An 18,868-nucleotide genomic window follows, 5' to 3' on the forward strand; every position below is an offset into this window, starting at 1 on the left:
ATGTATGACTCTAGGCTATTCACATAACTGCTGCTTGCCTCAGTTTCCTCAACCATAAAATGGGAACAATAACAGTCCCTACTCTGCAGGATTGTTGTGAGGATCAAATGAGATAATATTTGTAAAATACTTGTCACAGTGTCTGACTGGTGAAGGGCGCTAAATAAATAGTTATTCCCTCCCTTCTATCTGGTCTAGAGAACAATAAGTCAAACAAATATGGCCTGTGCTCTCTAGGTAAATTGCAGAATCGTGTCAAGTAAAAAGGGAGTAAAAAGTTTACAAAGAAATCCCTACCTTATGAGGACTTTATCGTTATCTCCAGTGGTGAGACATATGTACAAAGGAAACAATTAGGGATAAGCAATCCACAAAAAGATATGGATTTAGAAAAATAGAAAGGATAGAACAAGGTGCTCATTGTCCAAAAAAAAAAAAAATCATTAAAAAATGTTTCACAGTCATCAAGGAAGGCTTCACAGAGGAACTAGGATTAAAAGTGGGTCTTGTGGACAGATGAAAAGTCATTAAAGGGGTGACGTAGCAGAGAAGACACGGACTTTCTTCTATGCATGACTGGGGAGTCGGGTCTTATTTTATAAGGCTTACACAGTTGTTTTCAGAGGAGAGGAGTATGGGCAAAAGAATCCTATACTCGTTTTGTTGGTGCTTTAAAAATCATAATTCTTTAATTCCAGTTTTAAAGAAATGTTCAAATGTGGCAAGACCAAAACAGTGAAAGAACAAGCCTGTGCTGATGTTATTAAGGGAGAGTACCAAAAACTTGGGCCAATGAGGTAAGATATATTATTGTTTATGCAACAGGAAAGAAAAGAAATACATGTATATATATCTGCAAGGATGTATTTCTGTATGCACTCAAAAGAGGCATTTAGAAAACCTCCCTCAAACAGAGATCTGCAAACTTTTCTACAACAAACTATATTTCAATATAATTGGTTTCCTTGTTATCCAAAGTAGTTTATTTTACTTAATTTAAAATACCATTCTGAGAAGTCCATAGGCATCAAGTAGAATACCAGAGTCCTTGACAGAATAAAGCTAAGGATGAAACCCTGGGATGGAAAAATGGCCTTATACTCATGAATACTTGGGCAAATCACAACCTCTCAGTGACTCATGCAGCTCTCAAAGACTATGTTAGCAAAGTGGTTCTCCAACACTTTTGTCTCAGGATTCCTTTACATTCTTCAAAGTTATTGAAGATCCTTCCCACTAAAACTATTGTTTTGTGTGAGATTATGTATATCTGTGAGTGCTTGCGTGTGTGTATATGTCTATGGCAGTAAACATAGATATATAGACATGTATATTTATCATATTAGAAAGCAGCTAGGTGGTGCAATGGATAAAGAGCCAAGTCTACAGTCAGGAAGACTCCTCTTCCTGGGTTCAAATCTGACCTCAGACACTTACTAGCTGAGTGACCCTGGGCAAGTCTTAGTTTCCTTATCTATAAAATGAGCTAGAGAAGGAATGGAAGACCACCCCAGTATCTTAGCCAAGAAAACTCCAAATAGGGACACCAAGAGTCAAACACAACTGAAAATGATTTAACAACAACCACCATAATAGAAATTCAAACATGTTAGTATTATTATGAAGATAGTTTTTACCTCAAGGACCCCTAGAAAGGGAACCCCAGGTGGTCCCTGGACCATACTTTGAGAACCACTGAAGCTATAACTATAGTAAAATCCCCATTCAGCATTGGCAGAGGGTGTAGCTACCCAGGAGTTCCTGACACCAGTGAAACTATAGATCTTAACCAAAAGGTGAATGGACAATGAGCTGACTTGCGTACACAGACCCTGATTATTTCAATTATTTATTAAGCACCATGAGGGAAACACTTTCAGACAAAGTCTGTGGCTTTAGGGGGCTGCATTTTAGAATTTAACTAGGCTGATGAATAACAACAAAAAAGATCTTTCTCCCAGTGTTTTTAAATTTAAGAATACCGCAGAGCCTGATAACTCAGGAGCAGTGTATACATATTACAATTAAGACAATAAACAAGAGTTGATTTTATTGGACTTTATCTACAGGTTTCAAGAAATTATAACCCTGGTCCTTTTCATCATAATGGCCCTGTTATGGTTTACCCGAGATCCTGGCTTTGTTTCTGGTTGGTCTTCACTTTTTGCACAGTAAGTGCCACATTTTGTCAGATTGTCTTTTTTGACTCACCGTTGATGGCTTCTCTCAAGAACCTGGACTAGAATCTAGGCCTTAATTTCTCTCCACTTGGCTAGTGCTGACATCTCTAATCAAAAGAGGTCACTGGATAATGAAAAGAGGTGGTTATGGAGGCAGAGGGACTGGGTTTCTGTCCTGGTTCTGCTATTTACTCACTCCATGTATGACATCAGGCAAAGGAGCCTTACTCACCTACAAAATGAGAACGTATTGGGATAGTTATTCTCCAAAGGGCATTCTTGCTCTAATATTCTGAGTTCTGCTCCAAATTCTTTTAAAGACACCTTGATAATTTATTAGAAATACACATGCATGAATTTAGCTAAACTCTTTGTGGGTTTTAGTTTCTATGGAAGAACTGCAATTTCAAAGTTCAAAGGAACCTCAGAGATCACCTAGTCTAAATTTCACTTAAAGCATAAATCACATTGATTAGTTCAAAATACAAGATTACTTATCAATAAGTCAGCAAGCATATCTTAAAGTGCTGCTGTGAGTCAATCACTGTGTTAAGTAGCGTGGGTACAAAGAATGATATTTTATAGTCGAAAAGCTGAGGTTCAGAGGATTTAAGTGACATATATAGACAGATGTCTCATAGAATGGGCAGGCATGGGTGGGTAATAATTTGCATAACAGAAGGAAATACCCACATTAATGAGATCATAAGCTCATTTAATTATAACTTCACAAGGTACTTGTGATAATCAAATGAGAATTCACATCTAGTCCTCGTAAACCTTTTCTATATGAATGTCATTCTGTCTCCTTATCTTTTCTCTTTTCCCTCTTTTTTTAATGGTAGGATGGCACAGTGGAAGTGTTGGATTTAGATGCAGAATGTAGACTGGAACCTTTGCTCTGCCATGTAGTTTTATGACCTTAGACAAATCATTTCATCTCTAGGCTATGGTGTCTTTATCTTTAAAATGAAGGATTTAAATCCCTATAGTCTTTTTACCTTTTACATTAATGATCCTAGAATCCCTATTTTAAAGAGAAGACAGAAGATTCTCAGAAAGGGGAAGTAACTTAATACCATAAAGCTAGTTAGTGTTGGAGCTGGGATTCCAATAGTTTCCTGATTCCATGTCAGAATTATGATCTTGTCTCAGATCAGGGGTTGCCAAACAATGGTCCACATACGTAGACTGTTAAAAGCAAATGGCGAGCTGGTTGGGACCACAGGTTATTGCTGCCTTTTCTGTTAAGACCATTGACCTAGGAAAACAGCGGAAGAGAGAGAGAGACAGGGAAGGGAGAAATGGTCAAGAATACAAAATAATTTGTAAAGAGCTCAAATCAATTTGGTAACTCAAATAAAATTCCTACAGACCTCATAGGATTTGATGTCTATTTCTCCTATGTTAAAACAGCCCCACCAATATAAACCATGATAGTCACAGGAAATATAATGGTAGCTTTATATATACATATGTATCCATGAATATAAACTTATTATAAAATAAGGTAATTTCATTACATATGACAATGAAAATGTGACATAACTCTTCTTTGTATAGAGTTTGGAGCTATTTATAGGTTGTTCAAAATCCAAAGACCGTGTCTTATTGGGTACCTCCTAGTGTTTCTATCCCATCTGTTTGGACCTGGATAGAATGTGATGTGTCACTTCACATTAAACCAAATGAGGTTATGGGAAAACCTAGTCTGTCTTGGCAAAATATAGAACCAGCAATTACAACTGAAATAAAAGAAACCCAACATGACTATTGCTGTAGATGCTGGTGACTTCAATAGAGTGACTCACTCCATGATGACTTTTTGTTTGGCCAGTAAAGAAAATAAATTTGTTTTCAAGCAAGTCAGACTCATTTTAGAAAATGTACTATAGTGAAAAGAAAATGGTTTATCTGGATGATTATGATTTTCAGGTAGACAATAAAATAGGTGCTGAGGATGGCCATGTTATGGGATAGTGAAATAATATTTCTTCTCTCTCTTTCCCTCAGCCTTCCTGTGTACACATACACACACACAAGTATAGGGTTTGGACCTATGATTTTATCTGTGTATATAACTCTTAGTGTGTAAAATCTCTTCCCTGGCAAATTGCAGTATTGTAGAGTTGTCTAGGGCATTAATCAGTTTACTTAATTTACTCTTTGTCACTGGGTTAACGTATATCAGAGGCAAGACTCAAACCCAGGTCTTCCTAACTTGAAGATTGGTTATATCTCCACAATACCATACTATTCGAAATAGTATTTCATAGAGACACAGATTTAGAGCTAGAAAGAACCTTGGAGGCCATCTAGAACCATCCCCTTATTTTACCAATGAGTTGAGATGGAGGGAGATGAAATGACTTACCTATAATCACACAAGTATTAAGTAATAAGTGAACTTGAATCTATGTCCTCTAACTCCACATCCAGTGCTTTTTTATAGGGGAAAATGAATTTCTATCAGTTAATAGCAATTGGAAATGTAAAGGGCTTAGATTGTGAGCCTTGGAGTTAGAATCATCTGGTTCAAATTCTGCTTCTAACTCACTAAACTTTTTGATACCCAAGTTAGCAGAGCTCCCTATACTCTTGAAACCACCAATTTGAGACCAAAGCGAATAAACCAGTCACTAGTTGAAATGATTAAACTATGACCCCTATAAAACTAGAAGTCAACTTTGGAGAGGAGGCTATTTTTAGTGCGTATTTTGCTCTCTCTGAAGTATGACATGAATGAAGGCAGGCGAGGTTGCCACCTTTAAAACAGGTTGCCAGGTCTTGTCTATACTTCCTCTAACTTTAATCTGCTGACACCATAGTTAAGAAAAGATGGCAATAATTCAAAGGAGAAACTATTCATCTATGTAATTCAAGATTGAAATTTGACATGGGCCCATTCACCCTCATAAGCATTATCACCACTTGTCCCTAACGTGCTTGGCTACAGACTGGGTATGTATTTTCTTCCAGTATATAGAATAGGGATGGGTATGAACTATATCATTCAGATTTCTCTTCCATCAAGGCTCTGCATTACTCTCCCATGATGCTGGTAAAACTACATGGAGGGAATAGGGTGGGAGAAGAGATCAGAACCAAAGATAAAATAATTTCAGCTGAAGGCACCAGCAGGGTGATTTACCCTTTCCACATCCTGACAAATCCAGACACCAGCTTCCAACTGCTGGACTGTATACCAACTGTACATTCTCTGTTGTATCTGGCTATTTTTCCTTATAAACAGGCACTAAAATACAGTGTTTAGTCTCTCTCACATCGTGGTCCTAATTCACTGAATCAAAATGTATTTGGTGTGAAATAGTAAACAGACATAGGGGAGGGCTTTTGCACTGTCATGCTACACATCACTGAATCACCAAAATACTGACCATTTAAATAGACAGAGAATTTTGAGATATAACTAAGAACTGAAGACAGATGCCTGCCCTAGACACTTCCCTTCTACAGATCTGTCTTTCCACACCAACATCCCCACAGCCACAAAGTTACCCACTTTGACAGAGTACTGCAGAACACACACACACACACACACACACACTCTGATTTGGGGATTAGGGGCTAGTCTAGACCATTGATTTTTATTAATATCAGGAACTTTCAGTGTAGAAATTCCCTTTATTGATGCAGGCTGATCATTTGTCTTAGGCTGAGAAGTTGAAAGTCGTGTCATTGGTCACAAAGCTACAGTGTGTCAGAAGCAACCCTTAAATCCAACGTGTTCCTGACTCCCACAAAAATTGGTACACTACCATTAAGCAGTAATGAGACTTTGGGCTGCCCATTTGCATGCAGTTTGGTGGGACACAAATGATTTTTATGGTAGGGTTCATAAAGTAAGTCACAAATAGCTTCACCATTACTTAGAGGAAGATTCATTTGGTATTTGGTTCCTGTAAATTTAGGATGCTGGGTTTAATAAATGCATTAATAACTTTCTCTTAGGTATTCAAGCTTTCCTTCAGATTCAACTGTTGCCTTAATCGTGGGCATCCTTTTCTTCTTGATTCCAGTCAAGAAATTGACTAAAACTACACCTACTGGAGAAATCAGTTGAGTATTATTTAAATTCTGAGTTATATCAACAGTGTCATGTTTATGGATAATCTCATCCATTTTTTGAAAAGAATAAAAATAGTTAGGCTCAACAGTCTCAGTTGGCACACAAAGGTGAAGTGTATATAAATGTATATTTTTGTGTATATATACATACACATATGCGTGTGTAAAAAGAAATAAAACAAAGGAAAAAAACAAACCAAGGTAAATATTTAAATATTAAAAACCTACAGGTACATGGAGGAGGGGCATATATAGGAGTTTAGGGAGGAAAAGGAGTAGTTTTTTTTTTTAAATTAGAAATATGTGTATATATATTTATATAAATATGCAAATACATATATGTATATATACATATATACACATACTTTTTAGTAGAACATTTTTACATGTGCACAAATACTGTTTAAATAATTTTAAAAGTTTTTTTCATGCCTTTGCTTTTATATGTCATTTCTATCAATCAATCCTCTCTTCCCCTGCCAACTTTCCACCATACACATTCGATCCTTGAATTCTCCTTTGCACCAAAGAGCAAGTCAAGTCAAACTGACTTCCACAGTAGCTGCATCTCACAGAATATTCAAAGTTCCAAAACGGTAGTCCTCCATTTCACTAAAGGTAGGGAGATACATTTCATCATCTCTTATCTGAAATCAAGACTGATTACTCAGAGTTCAGTTCCACTGAAAGGTGTACTTTTTTTTGAAGATGGTCATTATATATATATTTTACCTTGATATTCCAGTGCTACAAATAAGTAGAGTTCCCTGGCTGCCATAGATTGCCAGAAAGTACATTTTAAGGTAAGTGGTTAAGTAATTAAGACTCAAGGACTAGCATAAACAAGGGGAACTTCAGCACAGATGCAAACCTCAGTTCTGAGGCATCTCCATCAGCAGCATAGTTCAAAAGCATTGTGCTGTTTGCTAAACTAGTGGTGGTCTGCAAGCCATGTTCATGGCACTGGCCATAGTACTTATTAGAATTATGGATGAAAGAGAAACTCAGATCTACTGTAAAGTGGAGGAATCAGAGAGGAGCAAAGCTACCAAGGTAAAAAATATACACTCCTCTGTTACTATATCAGGCAATTGGGAAAGGGCAGATGCAGTGATTTTGTTAGCTTAGCACTAATTATTTTACCAAAGAGAAGTCATAATTCATCTCCATGTGGCAAGTTATCTTGGAGTTAAGTCTTTGGGTCTGGGGTTCCCAATAAGGTTGATGGAACCAGCAAAAGCTACAGCCTATCTTCTTTCTCAGGCTCACAGATGTTTCCTGTGCTTTCAAAGGCTCCTTTCTCTTGGGAGTGTTGGTAACACCCGGGGGGTGTGGGTAAAGAACATGTGCTTCCTGATCGAATGCATGCACTTGTATTGGAAGAGCCCCTCCAATATAGTCTCAGACACTTTGGCCCAGGGGTGGGGAACCTGCGAGTTCAATGCCACATGTAGCCTCTTCACAAGTTTGGATTCAGTCAAAGGGTCAACTTGAGGACCTAGAGGGCCACATGTGGCCTTGAAGCTTCAGGTTCCCCACCCCTGCCATGGCTAGTCCTCACCTCTGATCTTGTAAGTCAGTTTTGACCCTTTTTCTGATCCACCATCTTTTCTTTTGGGAAATGAAAAGTAGATTTTTTTGTGGAGAATTCTTAACTAGGTGATTGTGTTAATCTCACCGTCATCCCCACAACCAGGTTATTATCATTCTCACAGACTGCAGGGAAACCAATGTCCTGTCATCTACACTTTTAGGGGAGATCCTTCTTACAAAAGCTTGAGGTACACATTTCTTGCAGGGGAAAAGGTCTCTCAGACTTGGAAAGGGACAATATCCATGGACATAATGCCCTTTATAGTATCCCAACAAGTAGTTAATGAGCTCCCACTGGAAAGTTTCCAGTGAATGGAAACTTATTACCTCCCAACTGAGCACATTCCACATTCTTGACAGATCCAACATTTTTCCTAATGCTGAACTAAAACCTGCCCCTCTGATACCTGACCCCTTGGCTCCTAGTTTCTTCTTCCCAGGACACAAACAAAACAAATGAAAAACTTATTCAAATGCTTTGCTAACACATCCGTCTTAGTCTTATCTCAGTGGCACCTCTAACTCCTCTATCTCACCCCATATTTGCAAAGAATATCCAAGTTTTTATCATTTATTTAGTCTCTTTTCTCTTTTAGTCTCTTCTCTAAAGAGACATCACTTAAGTCTCTTTTCTAATCACTCACAGAACCACCACCACTCTTGTCAACAGATGTCAAAAGTTTAGTCACTTTTCCTGCTAAATCCCTAACCAATATCCAGAAAGGTTGGACCAATTCACATTTCTACCTAGAGTATTGATGTTTCTTTTGGCTATTTTCCCACATGAACTATCTTCTAGTCATATTTCTCACAGTTGATAACAGTTAATAATTTGAACCCAAACATAGGACTTAACATTTATCTCTACTGAATTTCCATATCTTATATTCAACTCATCTGAGTAAGTGTAGCCTTGTTTTCACTCCATTGTTTGCTGTTGTCCCATTTATCTTGAGTCACAGTCCTATCCTAACTTTTTTCTTCTTTCTTAGTATGCCCAAGTTTTGGGGTTTTTTTCTTGGGTTTAAACATTTATGACTTTGTTCTTACAGGATTATGCTCCTACTTTGTATTCATTCTCAGTTTCCTACCCTTGTTACCATCATCTATCTATTTATTTTAAAAATTTCGATTGTTCATTCAGGTTCCTGAACATCTACAACTGATTCTTTACAATCCTTCCCCTATCCTCTGCTTCTGACTCATTGGAATCACTGGTATTCAGTTTCATTAGAATTTCATTCTCTTTAGTGTTCCTTTCCCCTGAGTTGATTTCTCCCATTGAATTTTTTACCATGGGGTCCAATCTATTCCTTTCTCTGGTGGTTTTGAAATCATCTCTCCTAAAATCTAGGATGTAATTCAAAATATGAATTTTTTTGCTGAGCCACCTCCTTACTTACCTCGATTTCTGAGATGATATAGTTGTTTTCCTCCCAAGATGCATATCATTTGTTTCAGCTACCAATTCTTTGGTCAGAAGTTCCTCCTGGTTCATCAGAATGAAGTCATATTGATTACGGTGTAAATCTGTGCCTATCTACAAGATCACCTGTGCCATATAGTTTTATGGATAAATAGGCATACCACTTTATCCTGAGTGAAGCTAGTGTTTAACACACTGATGGAAGCAATAGGGACCAGAGAGCAGATGATTGTTTTATGCCAAAACTTTTCTAAACATTTTTCTTATTGTCCTATCTGATGACTTGTAACTAGAATGTGGTTTTTTTCCCTCCATGCTTTCCTTTAACTGAGATTCTGGTAAATATGATATGTGGTCACTGACCCTTTACATGCAGTTATTCAGAAGAGAGCGGAACATTTCCTAGATCATTCAACAAGCATTATCAAGCCATTATTATGCACTAGAAACTGTGCTAAGCTCTGGAGATAGAGAAAAAAAGCAGAAATACCAAAACAAAATAGTACCTGCCTTTAAGAAGCTTACATTTGATGGGGAAGACAGCATGTATATCAATAGATATGAACTCAATATGTAGCGAGTAGAACCTTAGATACAGATGTTAGTTGGCTATTAAATCTCTGCATCAATGTTTTAGGACCTGCGAGGCATCCTAAGTTAGGTCATTTTGTTTAGAATCCCCCTTGGAATGTTGTATAACAAACTCTGTAGTATGGTTTTAGAATTTCATTATGCATGGTGATTTTGAATTTCTTCAGAAATAACATTCAAGGGATTTCACACTCCCTCACCTCAAGTTATGCCATTTTTACCTTTTAGAATACAGTTTCCTAACTAAGTAGGATTAGCAACATTTTCAAAATCCAAGCCTTTTCCCTCCTCTAGGAACACAAATCACCTTTCCCCCTGAATATTCTTTGTAAATAGAAGAAGAACCCTTTATATTTATTGGACAGTAGCTGTTACAACTTCTTCTAGTGCTGAGAACAAGGTTACCTTTAAGTATCATGTCATATGGTTATTTTTCAAACAATATTTTAATGTCAAATTCTTTTTTTTTTCTAGTTGCTTTTGATTACTCTCCGCTGATTACTTGGAAAGAATTCCAGTCATTCATGCCTTGGGACATAGCTATTCTTGTGGGTGGTGGGTTTGCCCTGGCTGACGGCTGTGAGGTAATAAACTTTGTAGAAGATACTAGGCAAATTGTGCCTTTCCAAAGAAAGAAAGAAGACACAGAGACTCATTTTTTTTTCACCACATTCAAGGTTATCCTGTCATTTTCATGATGTAGATTTCAATAGCCACACATCTAGTACACAACACAGATGAGATCAGAGTTCAAGGATTTTTACAGACTCTAAGCATAACGCATTTACTTTACAATGTTCCAGCATGACAAAAGGAAATAACACAGTTGAGATTAAAAGTCTCACTCCATGAAATAATATTAGTATAGTGAAGGCATAGACAAAAATACTCAGGTCATAGGAAAGTAAGATATAAAAAGGGACTTTCTCTTGAGGCAGGTTTGTCTTGAGGATAGGGAGCCTTCACTGATATCAAAGAAAGCATTCTAGTAGAATGAATAAATGTGTACAAAATGGTGGAGTTCATTTTATACAGCCAAATTTAAAATGGCATTATTATACCTTGGGTATTAATTAAAACCCCTTAAGAATACTGATTCTATCATTCAATACTCATGGTGATCAATAAGGGGTCAACATAATTTCCACTGTTACTTTTTAGCTTTTCTATGGAATAATTGGATATTGACCATTCAAGGAGGAAAAGTTTCCACTAGTAGAGATATTAGAAATATTACTTTGTAGTATTTACTGAGGAGCAATTTGCTTCTGGATACCAGTTCACAACATCCTCATAACTGGATTTTGAAATTCCTGAAAGTTCCTGTGTATGTATAGGTGTGTCACTGAACTTATCTGGGCCTCAGTTTCCTCATTTATGAACTAAGAGGGTTGGATTAGATGGCTAGTGTTCTTTCCAGCTATTGTTGTATCACACTAAATGTAATGTAATGAACTAACCTCACTTCTTAAACTGTGGAGAAGAGCCTGGTTCAATCATATCCTACTCATACTAGCTAACTGTTTGACCTAGATCTAGAACATTCAATCTGCAAGAACTCTAAAGGACTCAATGGATTCTTGAACTTTACCTTTTCTCTTGATCAGACTTAGAGATTCTGGTTTGGAATAAGAATCCAAAGACAGAACAAAGCTTCTACATGTTTCTAGGATAGTCCTTTTACCAGAATTTGAAGGAAATTTGCCCATGTAACCTTTCCAAAAGAAATTGATATGATTGCAGATTCTAAGAGAGAGCCTCCTCAAATTATAATTACGTCTCCACTTCCACAGTCTTGGTATTGGATCAGAGCAATCTCTATGGGCACTCCACTACCACTGTATGGCTTTTGAAATTTTATTATCCTTTTTCTTTCTTTTCACCTAACCTTCCACAATCTGGAGTAGCTTCCAAAATATCTCCTCCTATAAACTGCTTCCACAAGCTGACTTCTTTTTCAAATAAACAAACAAAAAAACCCAAACCTACTGGTGCAATTAGAGTAAGAGTCAATGAGTTCTCTTTTTTCTCCTCCAAAAGGGTCAAACCACAGAGAACTATTGTTATTCTACAGATCTAGATGTTCTGGGAGGTTACTACAAGATAGAAAAACTAGACTCATTTTTATAGACAGTAAATTCTCCAGCAAAGCAATGTTCCTAAGAATGTAAAGAAGAATTCTTAATAAGGATTAAATATTAATGAAATAATTTTGTTTTGTAGCGTTCAGGATTATCTTTGTGGATTGGCCAACAACTAACACCTTTGGGCTCATTACCAGTTTGGTCAATCATCCTTATATCTTCTTTGCTCGTCACTTCTTTAACAGAGGTAGTCAGCAATCCAGCTACCATTACCCTTCTCCTACCTATACTAGCACCATTGGTGAGTATTTGGTTTACTTTGACAAAGCTTATGAAAGAAAAGATTACAATCAAAGCAAGTAGCCATGGCTACTGGAAAGTGATTGCCAGTCTACTCTCCTGTGCCTACATTCATCATCCCTGCAAGTTTCTGAACCAAAATAACCTTCGCTAGTTACTATTCTCACATATGTTTTGTCTCAACATGAGAGAAGTTCCTTGAAGACTGGTATGTCTTGAGATTTTTATCTGTATTCAGGGCTTGGTACATGGTAACTCCTTTATAAATGTTTTTTCTCTTGTTCCTTTACTAGTCCATTCATTCATTAATTCATAGTATGAAACCATTGTGGTATTCATAGAAACTCTGGACTATCTGCTTCCTAGTCTTTAGTAAATAAATTTAAATATAGATAAATATAAATATACTATTTGTGTCTATTAAATGTATTAAATATTTATTAAATTATATATGTAAATATATTATATACTTATCAAATTATGCATGCATAATTATAAACATACACATATATGTATGTATATGTGTATGTATATATGTATATGTGTATGTGTATATATATACACACAAAAATACAACGTTCTGTTATTTTATCATCATATATCCTTATTTTCATGTCCACCACAAGAAGTAGAGGGGAGATTATGGGAATACCCCATTTCTAGTTTTATTGCTACAATAAGAAATCTTAATCTTTCAGTTTTCCAATGAGCTTTTATCAGAATCTAAAAGTTACGTAGCAATCAGTGACCAGGTTAATTGGAATTTAGATCTAACACTAACATCTCTCGCTCAAATGCACCTTAATCCACATTTCTCTCTCTCTCCCTCCTTCTCTGAAGGAGAATATAAAGTGATTGACAAATGACTGAAAAGAGCATATATTTTGTGTTTAGAGTTTTAGCACCTTTGGTCCAAAGAAAGCCGTGAAGTTTTCTGCTGGTCCAGAGGAGATACTCAGGAGAAAAGGAAGATGAAAAGAAACAAGGAAGAAAGGCATTAGACAGAAAGGGTGAATACCTTAGGAAGAGATGTGAGATGCTCACTTGCCCCTCCTTATTTCTTCCCCAACGTATAGCTGGGTACAACTGACTTTCACTTAACCCTTTATCCTAGCACATTTTAATGTGAAACATGTTTCCTAATGTGACAAGTGAAAACATTACAGTGAAAAAAAGATACTTTACAGGGGGAGCCCTCTTCCTTTAGTTGTGAAAATTGATTGGCATTCTTAAAACTGCCCACCAGTGTCTGATAGCTGTCACGTTGCTATGTCAACTCAGGGATAAAATTATATGGGTAAAATAGTTTCCTTGATTTTCTTCTCAGAATTGGAGGGAAGAATTATGTGGGTAGCAAAAAAATATGGGTAAATATATTGCCATGACAATTCTTCTACAGTCAGTCCCTGGCTTATGAACATTTGACTTATAGCTTGTCCTTATGAATGAGAGAAGCCATGGCCTGGAGCCTTCACTAGTATGGGATGGGCAGGGGGAAGGAACACTGTTATTTGTGTCCCAATTTAGAACAGTTGGGGAATGACTCATTTAAAAATATCCATTTCTTTATTAAGGTATGAAAGTATAGTCAACAAGTTACTGGCACCCTGAATATAGTAGGTATTATCTAAAGATTAATTGAATTTAATCTTTACACCTGTCTTTCTCCCTACTCCCAAGCTACATTAGTGGGAGGTGAGATTAAAAAAAATCACCAGATTCAGAAGTGTAAGGGATGTTCAATCCCCACATTATACAAATGAGAAAACTGAAGCTCAGTGAGGTATTGACTTCCAGTCTTTGTGACCCCATATAAAATTTGAAATTTTTCTATAGGAAAATATTAATAAATTATTTGTTAACAATTTATTAAATTAAGAAGTTCTGGTCACCAATAAAATATTACCAATATAAAATGTACATAATGAGTTAAATAGATTTTTAATGAGGGGAAGGGTGTGTGCAATAAACCAAATGACCATTTAAAACACTGTTTGTAAAGGAAAATGTAGTCTGAATGTGAAACAAATGACTGGCAAATTTTGAGAATACATTCCATTTATAAATTAGAAAGTGACCTCAACTTTGGTTTCTGATTTGAAATAATCTCTTTGTTATGATGAGGCAGCTAGGTAGTGCAGTGGATAGAGTGCTGGGTCTGGAGTCAGGAAGACTCATCTTTCCGAGTGCAAATCTGGCCTCAGACACTTACTGTGTTTCCCTAGGCTAGTCACTTAACCTTCTTTGCCTCAATTTCCTCATTTGTAAAACGAGCCAGAGAAGAAATGGCAAACCACTCCAGTATCTTTACCAAGAAGACCCCAAATGGGGTCAACATAGAGTCAGACACAAATGGAGTAATCGAACGACAACTTTAAGATCCAAAGGGATATTGCTATGTTGTCCCATCAAGGGGGCACAACTGTGTGATCGTTTTATTTTTGTAGTGACAAAGAAAAGTAGTTGTGTCCCATGCCCAAGGGGCTGAAAGAGTTCAAAAACAATTCATGGATCTAGAAAGGGACAAAGAACTAAGCAAAACGTGATGGGAAATTATTTTCGCATTGGCCAAACTCTTGCTGAGAAAGGAAGGAACCTTTTCTACAGATGAAATCTTTGTAAAAATTTTTAAAAGTTGTCACTTTAATGTACATTTATTATTTTATAACTAGACATTTAACCTGCTTCTGGGAAAGATTATTTTGGTGAATTTATTAATTTTAATTTTTGCTTCATTGTTTTGTCTCAGAGATGTCCTTTATATCCTTTCATTTTTTTCATTCAATAGGCTGAAGCTATTCATGTGAACCCCCTGTATATTTTGCTGCCTTCCACTCTATGTACTTCATTTGCATTCCTCTTACCAATAGCAAATCCACCCAATGCCATTGTCTTTTCCTATGGCCATCTGAAAGTCATTGACATGGTAAGTGATTGGAAAGAATAAGATCTTGACTCATATGTGAGATGTTTTTATTTCTCTCTTTTTGGGGGAAGGGGAAATGTGATTCCTATTCCATTGATAAAACTACTAGATTATTTTTTTGTTAAAAAAAGATGATGACTTGAGAGGAGCTTATTCTACTGAGTCCTCAGACCTAAAGTTAAAGCTATTTAACATTTACAATGATTTCATGAAATTTGGAATAGAATTTATAAATTAGGTATTAGATACATCCTTTGAATGGCCAGTGGAACGATACTTAAGTTTAAAAAAATGGAGAACTTTTAAAAGTAAAGGATGTATGATTTTAATCTGTATAAGGGAAGCTTTGCATGTTTTCAGATATGGTAAATAAAATAAAGAATATTTTTCTTGTCTCTTGAAACTCAAACTCTCAGAGTTGACATAGTGATCCAGACACTTAGGCCAATAATAATTAACGATTATAAAGTATATTTGAAAATATTTGCATTTGTTAAATGCAAAAGACTGAATGGCCTAATATCAAAAAAAGTTTGTTTAAGAAAACAAAAAAAATTTGCACTTGTGCAATACAAGAAATATCTTATATATCTATGTACCATAAATTGATATAGATGTCATAATAGACCACAAGTGTAAAAGTACCATTTTATCACCATTTACACCAGAGGTCAACAGGCTGTTACCTAAGGATCACATCAGGTCAACTGTTTGAATGGTTTTTGTATTTTAAAATTGTATTTAAAGATGTAAAGACCATTCTTAGCTGAAGGAATGTAAAATACAGCTTTCTATAATAATTTGTTGACCCTTGATCTATAGTGCTCACATATATATGTGTATGTATGTATATTTAAATGAGTATTATACGTGGGGACATTTGGGAGGGATGCAAGTAATGACCACAAGACAAGTTTGAATAATAAGTCACATTCTTACTATGTCTGGTTTGGGTTACCAAATAAACAATTTAGAAAAATTTTAAAGATGATACAAAGATTAGAAAATATAACCACTATTTAAAAAGATCAATTGAATTGGTGTTACTAAGCTTGGAGAAAGGAACGTTGAAGCCCCATCTTTCCCTAAACATTTATCAAATACTATCAAACCCAGTTATATTACAGATAATTATAACATGACTCTGGGCAGACTATGTCTTTAAATTATATCCCATGAAATATATTAACAAAAAAACACAAAACACTTATTACAAATGTGGTTAGAAAAGGAAGACAAGAATTTCCTAATGGAAATAGCTATTAAACATTAGAATGAGTTAATAAGAAAGGTTATAGAAGTTCTTTCTTAAGAAAAGTTCAGAAATGACTTAGGTAGAGTCCCAGATATCCTTTCCAGATCACTCCCAGCTCCATGATGGTTTCTTTAGAACAGATTAGAAAGTCCTGTATCATTGGAGGAAGAAACGCTTTTATTTATAGAATGGCAACTCATGTCTCCTCAAGGCTTTGCACAAATAATATAGAAAATCATAAAATGGTATTCAAATCGTCTTGTTGGTTTACCTTTCAAGAGACTAACTTTTGTATTTTATTTTTGTTTAAGGTTAAAGCTGGTTTGGGCATTAATATCGTAGGTGTTGCTGTAGTGATGCTTGGTGTTTTCACATGGATGGTACCCATGTTTGACCTCCATACGTATCCTGGTTGGGCTCCTGAAATTTCCAATCACACGTTGCCGTGACCATTGACCAGAATGGATCTTCTAACTGTTGTGTAAGACATGTTGATAAACACTAAGAACACTGGACAATAAATGGTTAAACTGAGGAATATTTGAGGTGTCAAGGCAAAGTACAAGTCCTCCAAATTACAGTTGCTATTCTAGTGTACCTTGCAGGTATTCCTTCATTAGCTATAATTACTCTCAAGGAAGCATGGTAGAATGCTGCATTTGGGGTAAAAAAAGACCTGGGATCCAATCCTAACTGTCAACAATTAGCTGTATGACTTTAAACCTTTTATACTTTAAGCAGCACCCTCCAAGTTTTCTATCAAGCGCGTTGAATTTCATGTTGATGGAGTTCCAATACTGATACTATGGAGATTCCCTATGTTAAAGAAAGTATAGATTCTTTCTTTAGAGATTATAGACACTATAGATTTGCTTGCTCTGGTCATCTCAGCAGGTTCCACAACCCCTTTGGGATGAAGGCAATGTTATTCCTTCATCATCATACCATGTATCATCAAGCAACCCATGACTGACATTGTACTTGGTTTATTTGCTTATTGCTTTATACTAAGGGCTCACTTTTCAATCTTCCAAAGATATCAGTCACCTTTATCACCAATTTGGGGTTTAGTTTAACATTCTGATTTGTATATGTATTTACTTGAGGCATGACATGAAGTTATAAACTTTCATGTTTTTTTAAATTCCTGCACTTTATTTGAAGTTAAAAAAATGTATAGAGTGTTATATTGGCCATCATCCTGACATGAAAACATGGGAATTCAATTCTTGTTTCATTTCTCCTCAAACATGGTTAAATGAATTTAATGTAATCCATATTTTTAATCAATATTAAGGAATACATTTTACAAATGTGTGGAAAATAAGGCTTGCTGTGATTTGGACCACTAATGTAATATATGTGTGTATATATATATATATATATGTATATATATGTATATATATATATATATATATATATATATATATAAAATATACATACACACACACACACCAATGGAGGAAAACAAAAACAATTAATCATTGGTATAATCACCATTTCAAATTGCATATACTTTGTTTCCTCCACCTGCCCCCTACTCACTTCTTTTGCAGATGAAAATACTGAGACAGAATTTAAGGTCTCACTGGCTATACAAACCTAGGTATAAATTAAGAAGGGAAGGTATAGTAATTGGGAGAGAAAAGGGAATAAACTTCAAGATGAGTAAAGGAAAAATAGGTCAAGTCAAGCGATACGTACAATAGGAAATGGAAGCAAAAAGCAAGGTCCAAGAGAAAGGCCAAGATGGGCATTTGATGGCTAAATTGTTAAAGGGGGAAATTACAGGCTCTAAAATAAACAACTCTAATACTATGAAACCATGTAGGGAAAGCAAAACAGAACAGCCCTGACCATTACTTGTCTCTTTTAAATTTTTATGGTACTTATCAAAAGTATTTTGTTAGGCTTGGTCTTATAAAATAAAAATTATAATAGAATTATTAGTAACATTACATGTGGGCAAATGATATTTTGTTGTACAAGATATTTAAGGAATTTTTAAAATATACATTTTGAATATTTAGTATTTATCTCCATGCATCGTCTATAAGGGTTATCAATGTACTCATAGAAAAATAAACCTGTTTTTACAAAATTCCTGAGCATATCAGTCTTCTTTGGCTTCATGAAAACATTTCACAAAAACTTTAGTCAAACATTCATTTCACCACCGTCAGTATGTGGCAAACTCATTTATTTATGGCCTATGTTATTTATTATAACTGTCTTTTTTCCTAATCATTTCTTTTACTACTACATTTATGGCTTGATACATATTCCATTATGAGAAAATAAAAATAACTTTCCCAATTATAATAAGCAGTTTAGTTTTGCTCAAGAAAAATAATGCCAACTTTTCAGCTTGAACAGTTTTTCTAAATTACTCCCAAGTGCTACCAAATACACAGTACAGGGAAA

General features: G+C 35.6%; 1 protein-coding gene across 2 annotated transcripts in view; it reads left to right on the forward strand.

Moving 5' to 3' along the window:
* The window catches only part of SLC13A1 (solute carrier family 13 member 1), a 79,175-nt gene extending 60,630 nt beyond the window's left edge, over nucleotides 1–18,545 (forward strand). For both annotated transcript variants that reach the window (XM_072652865.1, XM_072652867.1), the window contains exons 9-15: nucleotides 699–797; nucleotides 2,070–2,171; nucleotides 6,153–6,259; nucleotides 10,354–10,463; nucleotides 12,103–12,264; nucleotides 15,052–15,189; nucleotides 16,756–18,545. In XM_072652865.1, the coding sequence (XP_072508966.1) occupies nucleotides 699–797; nucleotides 2,070–2,171; nucleotides 6,153–6,259; nucleotides 10,354–10,463; nucleotides 12,103–12,264; nucleotides 15,052–15,189; nucleotides 16,756–16,893 (856 nt within the window). In that variant the 3' untranslated portion in view covers nucleotides 16,894–18,545. The remainder of the gene's footprint in view (nucleotides 1–698; nucleotides 798–2,069; nucleotides 2,172–6,152; nucleotides 6,260–10,353; nucleotides 10,464–12,102; nucleotides 12,265–15,051; nucleotides 15,190–16,755) is intronic.
* Nucleotides 18,546–18,868: the final 323 nt, after the last annotated feature.

This window comes from Notamacropus eugenii, chromosome 3, assembly GCF_028372415.1.
Source record: "Notamacropus eugenii isolate mMacEug1 chromosome 3, mMacEug1.pri_v2, whole genome shotgun sequence".
NCBI classification, from domain to species: Eukaryota; Metazoa; Chordata; class Mammalia; order Diprotodontia; family Macropodidae; genus Notamacropus; species Notamacropus eugenii.